General features: G+C 38.2%; 1 protein-coding gene across 5 annotated transcripts in view; it reads right to left on the bottom strand.

The window, feature by feature from the left end:
* C2CD5 (C2 calcium dependent domain containing 5) overlaps window positions 1-11,596 on the bottom strand; it is a 93,623-nt gene that overhangs the window by 69,525 nt on the left and 12,502 nt on the right. For all 5 annotated transcript variants that reach the window (XM_055394150.2, XM_055394155.2, XM_055394156.2 and 2 more), the window contains exons 3-7: window positions 10,184-10,270; window positions 6,951-7,122; window positions 4,865-4,960; window positions 2,072-2,227; window positions 22-220 (exon numbers count right to left, since the gene is read on the bottom strand). In XM_055394150.2, coding sequence (XP_055250125.1) covers window positions 22-220; window positions 2,072-2,227; window positions 4,865-4,960; window positions 6,951-7,122; window positions 10,184-10,270 — 710 coding nt within the window. The remainder of the gene's footprint in view (window positions 1-21; window positions 221-2,071; window positions 2,228-4,864; window positions 4,961-6,950; window positions 7,123-10,183; window positions 10,271-11,596) is intronic.

The following is an 11,596-nucleotide window of genomic DNA, read 5'->3' as shown; positions in this document are numbered from 1 at the left end:
AATTCATCAATTCATACTTACTCCTTCATTTCTTTGGACGGGGAATTACATGCAGGAAGGAATGCTGCTGGGCTACTTAATTTATCCAGCGTACACGCTGTTCCTATGGCTCGTACCACTAACCCAGATTCGCCTTCCAGATCAAAACACTGTAAGTACCCAACAACCGCATTTCCTCTCATTTCAAGTACTTTTAAGCCAATCTTCCTCTGCAGTTCACCTACAAAAAAGGGAAGACAATTCAGTCAGCTTTTATCTGTATGTTTCAAAATACAAAGCTGGGTATGGTGGTGATTCGAAAGAGTCCAGAAAAATCAGATTTTGAGAACCTGAAGGGGACCTAGAAGATTACCTGGTACATACGCCTATCGTCAAGGAGGTAAGATATTGTTACTACATTTTACAGATGTGCTAAGTAAGGTTCACTCATTCGTGCATTCACTCACTAAATAACTTCTCGCTGTATACTGTGTGCCTGACATTCTTTTCTTCTGTGCTAGAGATACAGAGGGGAACAAGAAAGATAAAACCCTAAAACTAGTGGCATTTACATGCTGGGGGAGAAACAGATAAAAAACAAGTAAACAAGTATTACATATAATATAAATAAAATACATAGAATATACAGCACATAATATACTCTAATATATTACAAATATAATAAATTATATATGTGACTGTGAAGAAAGCTGATCGCCGAAGAACTGATGCTTTTGAACTATGGTGCTGGAGAAGACTCTTGAGAGTCCCTTGGACTGCAAGGAGATCCAACCAGTCCATTCTAAAGGAGATCAATCCTGGGTGTTCATTGGAAGGACTGATGATAAAGTTGAAACTCCAATTACTTTGGCCACCTCAGGCGACGAGTTGACTCACTGGAAAAGACTCTGATGCTGGGAGTGACTGGGGGCAGGAGGAGAAGGGGACGACAGAGAATGAGATGGCTGGATGGCATCACTGATGTCCATCACTCGATGGACATGAGTTTGAGTGAACTCCGGGAGTTGGTGATGGACAGGGAGGCCTGGCGTGCTGTGATTCATGGGGTCGCGCAGAGTCGGACACGACTGAGTGACTGAACTGAACTGATGATTTCTTAATATGTACTAAATACAATAAAACATATAATTAAATTAATATATTAAATATAACATGCATATGCATTCAAACATTAAATATTTAAAAATTTCTAAATTATAATATATTAAAAATTTATAAATATTAAGTACATGTTAATATACTTAACAATATATTAATAACTATAAATATATCTATATTTCTATTTAAATATGCAGATTTATTATAAACTCACTTGTATTTATTAAAATATAAAATATGTATTATCTGATATATATGCGAGAATGAATATATGTGCGTGTGTGTGTGCATATGCACTCACACACACATACATATAAGTACAAACTTTAGATGGAAATAAGTATAAATTGTCAGAGAAGGACTATGAAAAGACATTTAAACAAAAAGTCTAGGGGCTTTCCTGTTGGCTCAGCAGTAAAGAATCTGCCCATAATACAGGAAAAATTATCTATTACTCAGGAGACGTGGGTTCAATCGCTGGGTTGAAAGATTCCCTGGAGGAGGGCATGGCAACCCACTCCAGTATTCTTGCCAAGATAATGCCATGGACAGAGGAGTCTGGTGGGCTGCAGTCCATGGGCTCACAAAGAGTCAGACACCACTGAAGTAACTGAGCACACACACACACACATACACACACACAAACAAAAAGCCTCAGGCAAAAAGCCTCAGAAAGATCACCTAAGCTCTGACTACAAATAAACACTCAAGGACGAAAACTACTTCCCACTATTCCACTTCATAAGCACAATTTCCTTTTACCACCTAGATAAAAAGGAACCATAAGCTTCTGATTCAGATTTCTTCTTGTTATAAGACAACAATGCACATGTGTTTAGCAGGATGGGGCCAAGAATAGGGAAACAGTCAGTTACAATTCATAGTCTTCATTGTAAAGTTTTAGTAACATGTCAAAAGGAAGTGAAGAATTTTGGAGGATTAAGTCAATCAGCCATTATTATTTTTCAAATACCTGACATTAAAGAAATGAGCCTCTGTCTGGCCTCATTTGATGCCCTTGGTGTGCGAATTCGATCAATCCATTGATACTCTGGGTCTTCATTAACCACAAGTTCTTCTACAAATCCATGAATTATTACAGCTCTATAGCACTTTGGAATAGATGTTGCTGTTAAAGAAAATTATTTATTATGCTCGGTTTATCACAAAGTTAAATTCAACCCTTTAAAAATGTACAACTAGTTCTTACCTTGTGGATACAAACTACAAGAACATCTTTTACTTTGATAACCTCAATGTAATCATAATAATACTTCCAGTCAAACAGTCGTCTATTGATTCTAATGATTATTCTTAGAAACAATCATTTTCTTTCATGAGGCTTCTCACCTTTCTCATATAAGCATAGTAGATACAAACTGTATTTTTATAATATAGAAAACAGCTACACACCATCTTAAATAGTATTCAATATAAAATATAAAAAGAGTCAAAATTAAACTGAGCTAAGTAGGTATTACACAAAAAATCAGAAAGCAGATAATGAATACCAAAAACCTCTAATTACTGGAAGCCCTTTTAAAAAGTTCTGAATACCTCATAATGCAGCCTCAAAAATCAAACCATCACCTTTCTGACTTAATCTGAGAAGTCCTACAGGTTTATAGTTCCTAATAATCCATGGCTCCATGGCCAACTGGTTCAGTAGTCACTACACTACTTAACAGACGCATTCAATACCGAGAACAACAAAGCTCACTGGATTTATCAAAAAGGGGAGAATTCGCACTTTCTCAACCAATTAAAAAAATTCATTAATATCAACATCTGGGAAACAAATCTGATGAGGCTACATGTGTGGCGTATTTACACTTAATTCATATGGGCTGTTCAAAATCAGATAATACTGACATGGAGTCATTTGTGGTGGGGTTATTAGTTTCAAGCCATTCATGTCCCTTGAAACTAACTCAACTATTTAGGAATTTTCAACCCTGTTAGTTTAGGCTGGCTATGAATTGCCCAGAACTGCTTAATTGCAACCCCATATTTCATGGCATTTGCAGGGCTCCATACCTGTAGATGCTTATGTCATTCTGGATAGTACCACGGTACTCCGCTCCTATCTTTCAGCATCCTATACCAGCATAAAATGCCACTGGATATTTCTTTTTTGTGACAGTTATTCAAAGCTTAATTACATTCAGATCTTTTACACATTTGATAAAAATAACTTGTTCTAATTTATGAAAAAAATGTAACAGGCAATGAAATATTAATTTTTATAAAATAAGACAATATGTGAAAATTATTTTAAGATTTTGTTGACTACCAGTACAAGAGTAAAACTTAAACTAGATAAGTAGCTTGCAATCTTCTCTATAAGTTAGTGTCCAGTAATTATGCTTTTTAAATAATTCTGTTTTTTAAACCCATGTGAGACTTCTGCAAGATATACATGTCCATCCACCACAAATGGTTCCATGTCTATACTGTCTGACTTTGAACAACCCATTTGAATTAGGTCTGAATATTCCCCACACGTAGCCTCATCAAATATGTTTCCCAAACGTAGACATTAATGGGATTTTTCTTCATTGATTGAGAAATTACAACAAGTTCTCTCCCCTCGTGTTGTCTCTGACAACTGACTACCTGCTGACATCAAGGTAGTGTAGGCTACGTACAAATACAGCGTATCAGCTGTTTTATATCACAATGTTTTATATTACACATGGGCTCACACCTACTTTAAGAATGCACTGATTTTCTTTCAACATGTAGCCTAGATGAACTGTGGGCTCATTCTCTATATATCAGTTTGGGTTTATTCCCTTAATTATTGTGGTTTGAGTTAAGACTGTACCAAATGCTGGCACACTTTGCATTCCCATATCTAATTTCTATAAGGCTAATTAATTTGTTGCATTGCAGGAAAAAAACTTTTCACTTTTATCTTCAATCTTGTTTCCAGTCATTCTTAGGTATTTCTTATGTAGTGCTTTACCAATCAATTCTCCACCTCAAACCCAGTATCACTAAACATAAGGTTTAAGTAAATATTCTCTCATTAACATATGGATTCTTCTTTAAAAATTCTGAAAAAGATTAAAAAATCTTCACCTGTTACTCTTTCTAATGGTGTTAAGTGACTGTAGTGTTAGTTGCTCAGTCATGCCCAACTCTTTGCAGCCCCATGGACTGCAGCCCACCAGGCTCCTCTGTCCATGAGCTTTTCCAGGCAAGGATACTGGAGTGGGCTGCCATTTCCTTCTCCATAAGTGACTGTAACCAGCAGTGATTAATGTGATTCCTTCTAATCATGCTCTGTGGGCCTGGGCAGAGGCTGGCATAGAGACTAGAGAAGTCAGGGAAGGGGGGAACAGCCAAAGGCAGCCTCCCTGTGGGCACAGTGACATCGTCATGACAACCACATGCACAGACATTCTCCACTGGATTTTTCTAGAAAAAACTTTCTATGAACTTGTGAAAAACTGGCTATCGTCTACTTTAAAATCAGATAAGTTTCCAGAGCTACAGCAATTAGTTCTGAAAAACTAGCAATTTTCTCTTTGACATTAAGACCAAAGTATAATAGGTTTTCTGTTAGCCTTCTGAAATATTAATTTGATTTCTCACATTTAACATTAATACATTTTTCATATTTATTAATATAAATATGTATAAATTAACAAAATTTCTCATATTTATTAACAAATTTATTAAATTTCCTGTCAAATGAGTAATAAAATATAATAAAATGTATTTCCTGTCAAATGAGTAATAAAATATAAAATATTCTTACTGCAAAAGAATTTGACTCCACATGATGACTGCCTGAATCGATTTAAATCATTGAAGAGGTCTACTTTGACAACTACGTTGATTTCCCCACGGATACCTGTAATTTCAAAAGGAAAACCAAGTTTCTATCTTTAGAAAATAAAGCATAACTAAATAATCAGCAAATAAATGCCAATTAATGATTTTAATGTATGTATCATAATAGAATTGGAGAAGGAAATGGCAACCCACTCCAGTGTTCTTGCCTGGAGAATCCCAGGGACGGGGGAGCCTGGTAGGCTTCCGTCTATGGGGTCACACAGAGTCGGACACGACTGAAGTGACTTAGCAGCAGCAGCAGCAGCAGCATCATAATAGAAATGCTAACCTAATTATTTTTATTCTACAGATGCTCTATTTAAGTAAATACTGTTCCCAATTTGTTTTACCATTTTAAATATCAGTAAGAATACACAATATGAATAATGTCAAAAAACACAAAAATCTCATCAAATATCTTACCTTCTTATAATAAACTACTATCGATGGAATTGCCAGGTGAAAAATGTAAAATAGGCAGAAAAGTGCAAGACTGTAGGCAGAAGTATCTGCCAGTTTCTTATGAGTCCATCTGCCCTTCTAAAGAGATGACATTATTTTTAGGTTAGTGATTCTCAACTTTTTGATCACTGGGCCCCTTTAATCTCAAAAACTATCGAGGATCTCAAAGAGTGTTTATGTGGGTCAAAACCTATCTTCAATATTTACTATGTTACAAATTTAAACTGAGAACTCAGAAAAATATTTACTTATTACTTCATTTAAGCTAAAAGGAAATCCATTTATGTCAAAATAAACGTTTTTATAAAAATAACTATATTTTGAAAAACAAAAAAATGTTTAACGATAAAAAGAGTGGCATTACATTTTTTCGAACCTCTATAGTGCGTAACTTCGGAGAAGGCAATGGCAAGCCACTCCAGTACTCTTGCCTAGAAAATCCCATGGATGGAGGAGCCTGGTAGGCTGCAGTCTGTGGGGTCGCTAAGGGTCAGACGCGACTGACTGACCTCACTTTCACTTTTCACTTTCACACATTGGAGAAGGAAATGGCAACCCACTCCAGTGTTCTTGCCTGGAGAATCCCAGAGACGGGGGAGCCTGTTGGGCTTCCGTCTATGGGGTCACACAGAGTCGGACACGACTGAAGTGACTTAGCAGCAGCAGCAGCAGCAGCATAGTGCGTAACTTAATGAAATATTTAGACTCTCATTTCTACTCTGCATTCAGTGTGTGGTAACATGATATTATCATGAAACCTCAAGGAAGCTCCATTGTACCCTCATAAGAAAATGAGGCTAAAAATGGCAAATGACATACATATACGTATCATGCCGAAAACAGTTATCATCTCACATCTCAGGGCCTATGAAAGTATCTCAGGGACACACAGATCTTCCCAGACCATACTTTGAGAACTTTAGGTAACAAAAAGCCTTTGAACACTTTTCTTCAAGAATTTTTAAGCAGAAAAGTTTCAAAATCATTCATTTTAAAGTATGTTTAAGAAACAGAGTACTAATATTAGATGATTTTCAAATGATATATTTGCTTACTGTATTACACAAATTCAGCAAGCATTATTCCAAATTATGGTCAGAAAAGTTACAATTCTACCAACAATACACACTACCACATGTCTGTTAAAACAAAAGCCATATTTTTTTAAAAACCTAAGTTTAGCACAAAAGTCTTTAAGATAAGTTAAAAGATTATGAGGACTTCCCTGGTGGTCCAGGGATTAAGTATAGGCCTGCCAATGCAGGGGACACGGGTTCAAATCCCTGGCCCAGTAAGATCCCATATGACACCAGGGGCAAGTCCATGCACCACAACTGCTGAGCCTGAGCTCTGGAACCCACAAGCCACAACTACTGAAGCCCGGGCACCTAGAGCCCATGCTCCACAACAACAGAGTAGTCCTCACTTACCTCAACTAGAGAAAAGCCCACAAAGCAACAAAGACCCAGCACGACCAAAAAAAAATTTTGAAGAATTAATTTTTTTTAAAAATGTTGTGACTTATTTTCTTAAAATGTGCTGCTTACCATGAATGGTATCATAAATTGGAAACCATCCTGAGATGACAGTTGCAGCCTCACTGTAGAGTAAAGGATCAATGTCAATGTACACTTTACCAATGGCATCATTTGCACTATACGTATCATGGTCAAGAACCGTGATCTGGAGAGGTTCATCTTGTAAATCTTCATCATCCACCTAAAAAAGGACACTGTAAAAGTTAAATCTTATAATAAAAATCTTCATTACCATAAAAATATGCCTAATGTAGAAGATTACTTATCTCTGGGAAAAAAAAAAAAATCTTACAGATTTACCTCTAAGTAAAGGTAGAGAGACTAGTCATCAGAGAAATGCAAAAGAAAACCAGTGAGATACCACCTCACATTTACATTCTTTGTATTAAAATGGTCATCAAGTCTGGTGAAGTCTACCTCCAAAATCTAAATATCTTCCTCTGGTGGTTAAAAGTTGAGACAATTCAAGTTGAGACAATTCAAAGTAAAAGAATGCAAATGAGCCTTAGTCATAAGAAATCAAACTCACCTCATTCATAATAAAAAGGCATATTAAAATTACATTGTGAAAACCACTTTAGACCTACTTGGATGACTTAACATTTTTTTTTTCTTTCTCCTTCATCACTTCCCCCACCTCCACTTTTTTTTTTTTTAATTTATTTTATTGGAGGCAAATTACCTTACATTAATATATTGGTTGGTTTTGCCATACATTGACATGAATCCGCCCCGGGTGTACATGTGTTCTCTTTCTTGAACCCCCCTCCCACCTCCCTCTTCCCCATATCCTCCCTCCATGTCATCCCCGTGCACCAGCCCCAAGCATCCTGTATCATGCGTCGAACCTGGACTGGTCACTTTATGATAATACACATGCTACAATGCCGTTCTTCCCAATCATCCCACCTTCACCCTCTCCCACAGAGTCCCAAAGACTGTTCTATATGCCTATGTCTCTTTTGCAGTCTCGTATACAGGGTTCAGGTTACCATCTTTCTTAATTCCATATATATGCGTTAGTATACTGTATTGATGTTTTTCTTTCTGGCTTATTTCACTCTGTATAATTGGCTCCAATTTCATCCACCTCATTAAAACTGATTCAAATGCATTCTTTTTGATGGCTGAAAAATACTCCATTGTGTATATGTACCAAAGCTTTCTTATCCATTCATCTGCAGATGGACATCTAGGTTGCTTCCATGTCCTGGCTATTATAAACAGTGCTGCAATGAACATTGGAGTACATGTGTCTCTTTCAATTCTGGTTTCCTCGGTGTGTATGCCCAGGAGTGCGATTGCTGGATCATATGGCAGTTCTATTTCCAGTTCTTTGAGGAATCTCCACACTGTTCTCCATAGTGGCTGTACTAGTTTGCATTCCCACCAACAGTGTAAGAGGGTTCCCTTCTCTCCACACCCTCTCCAGCATTTATTGCATGTCGACTTTTGGATAGCAGCCATTCTGACTGGTGTGAAATGGTATCTCATTGTGGTTTTGATTTGCATTTCTCTGATTATGAGGGATGTTGAGCATTTTTTCATGCGTTTGTTAGCCATCTTTATGTCTTCTTTGGAGAAATGTCTGTTTAGTTCTTTGGCCTATTTTTTGATTGGGTCACTTAGTTTTCTGGAATTGAGCTGCAGGAGCTGCTTGTATATTTTGGAGATTAATCCTTTATCAGTTGCTTCATTTGCTATTATTTTCTCCCATTCTGAAGGCTGTCTTTTCACCTTGCTTGTAGTTTCCTTTGCTGTGCAGAAGCTTTTGATTTTAATTAGGTCCCATTTGTTTATTTTTGCTTTTCTTTCCAATATTCTGGGAGATGGGTCTTGGAGGATCCTGCTGTGATTTATGTCAGAGAGTGTTTTGCCTACGTTCTCCTCTAGGAGTTTTATAGTATCTGGTCTTACATTTAGCTCTCTAATCCATTTTGAGTTTATTTTGGTGTATGGTGTTAGGAAGTGTTCTAGTTTCATTCTTTTACAAGTGGCTGACCAGTTTTCCCAGCACCACTTGTCAAAGAGACTGTCTTTTGTCCATTTTATATTCTTGCCTCCTTTGTCGAAGATAAGGTGTCCATAGGTGCGTGGGTTTAATAAATATTGACAAGAATATGGAAAAACTGAAACTCTCAAGACATGCTGGTGGGAATGCAAAATGGTGCAACCACTATGGAAAAGTTTGGCAGTTCCTTAAAAAGCTAAACACAGAAACTACCATGTGACTCACTCACGCCACTTCTAGGTTTATACCGAGAAGAACTGAAAACAAAGATTCAAACAGATCCTTGTATACCAGTGTTCACTGGTGTGGCGTTAGTCACAACAGCCCAAAGGCAGAAACAAATCCAAGTGTTCAACAACAGATAAAGAGAATAAACAAAATACAGTATGTTCATAAGACGGAATATTATTCAGCCATAAAAAGAAATGAAATTTGGATACACACTGCACAGCACAGATGAACCGCAAAAACATCATGTTAAGTGAAAGAAGCCACACACAAGAGGACAAATACTTATGATTCCACTTATATGAAATACTTACATAGGCAAATTCAGAGACAGAAAGTAGATGAGAGCTTACAAGGCGCAGGGGAGAGGAGGGCATAGGGAGTTGGTGCTGAAGTGACCAAAAAGTTCTGGAAATAGTGGTGAGGCTTGCATATCATTCTATGCAGGTAAATGCAATGAATGCTGTTGTAGTGTACACTTAAAAATGGTTAAAATGGTAACAGTTATGATAAATTGTTAGAAAATTAAAAAACTTTTAATCTGTACACAGTTCTTAAGTGATTTTTGGTATATGCTAAAATCCAGAGGAAAATTATTACATAATAATATAATACCTTTTTAGTCTGGGTTCTCACCATTTTTCTAAACTGTAACATAATTTTTTTGAAAATTCAATATTCCTAGGGCTTCCCAGCTGGCACTAGTGGTAAAGAATATGCCTGCCAATGCAGGAGATGCAGGTTTGATCCCTGGGTTGAGAAGATGCCCTGGAAGATGCAACCCATTCCAGTATTCTTGCCTGGAGAATCTCACTGGCAGAGGCCAATGGGGCCAAAAAGAGACACAATTGAGTGACTGAGCACACACACAGGAAATATTTTCCTGGTGTAGAAAAACCACAATACCTGAAATAAAAGGTAGTCCAATCATTCCTGGGGAGGAGAGAAAAAAGGGTCATCTCAAAAATACACACAAAAAAAATGCTGACATTTAAAAACTTACCTCAAATTTAAACCACTCTGAGTTCCACTGAGGGTTGAGGGACTTGAGATACACATCTGTTTTAAAGGTGGTATTACCAAATTTTACCTAAAAACAAATGAGAAGCAATTCAAATATAAAGATCAAAAATGTGAATAAAAATAAAATTTAACGTCCGCTAAGCAATGGGACGGAGAAGGCAATGGCAAGCCACTCCAGTACTCTTGCCTAGAAAATCCCATGGACGGAGGAACCTGATAGGATGCAGTCCATGGGGTCGCTAAGGGTCGGACACGACTGAGCGACTTCACTTTCACTTTTCACTTTCACACATTGGAGAAGGAAATGGCAACCCACTCCAGTGTTCTTGCCTGGAGAATCCCAGGGACGGGGGAGCCTGGTGGGCTTCCGTCTATGGGGTCACACAGAGTCGGACACGACTGAAGTGACAGCAGCAGCAGCAGCAAGCAATGGGACAGGAAGATCCCCTGGAGAAGGAAATGGCAACCCACTGCAGCATTCTTGCCTGGAGAATCCCATGGACAGAGGAGCCTGGTGGGCTACAGTCCAAGGGGTCACAAAGAGTCGGACACGACTGAGCAACTTCACTTCACTTTAAGCAATGGGAAGATAAACCATGCAGGTGGAAAAAGACACCTTATCCCTGAGACGAAAGGGGAGAAAACAGGATAGGTTCAGGAGAGTTGATAGATTACACCTGGGAACAAGGGAAAAAGGGCTCGCCCACTGTTCTGTTTGACTAGCTCTGCCGATCCCCGGGTAAGGAAGATCCCCTGGAGGAGGACATGGCAACCTACTCCAGTATTCTTGCCTGGAGAATCCCCCAAGGACAGAGGAGCCTGGCAGGCTACAGTCCACGGGGGTCGTAAAGAGTCAGACACAACTGAGCGATGAAGCACAGCACGGCACGGGGAAATTAAAATCAGACCATTATGTCAGTGTGAGAGCTTCCCTGGTGGCTCAATCTGTAAACAATCCACCTGCAATGCAGGAGACCCAAGTTCAATCCCTAGTCGGTAAGATCCCCTGGAGAAAGAAATGGCAACTCACTCTACTATTCTTGCCTGGAAAACCCCACGGACAGAGGAGCCTGGTGGGCTACAGTCCATGAGGTCACAAGTGTGGGACACGACTCAGTGGCTAATCCACCACCAAGTCCGCATGGAGGAAGTACTCAACATGGGCTTCACTAAACAGGAGTTTAAACAAAAGAGGAAAGTCTTAAGGATGGAGGACCAGCAAAACAAAATCAGAAGGTAAAAAGGACAGCTGTCTTACCAGCTCATCAAGGGAATCCAGAACTACAGCCTATTATTAGAAGAACTTAGTAACATATACTCCTGTATTTTCTTACTTCCTCATATTTGTTATTTTTTAAAATCTTTACTTGTGTATACATAGTGATCAGCAATA

The sequence above is a fragment of the Moschus berezovskii genome, chromosome 6 (genome assembly GCF_049115385.1).
Source record: "Moschus berezovskii isolate FMDL1 chromosome 6, NW_MosBer_1.0, whole genome shotgun sequence".
Classification (NCBI taxonomy): Eukaryota; Metazoa; Chordata; class Mammalia; order Artiodactyla; family Moschidae; genus Moschus; species Moschus berezovskii.
Note: the sequence above shows the minus strand (reverse complement) of the source record. Positions and strands in the feature narration are given on the sequence as shown.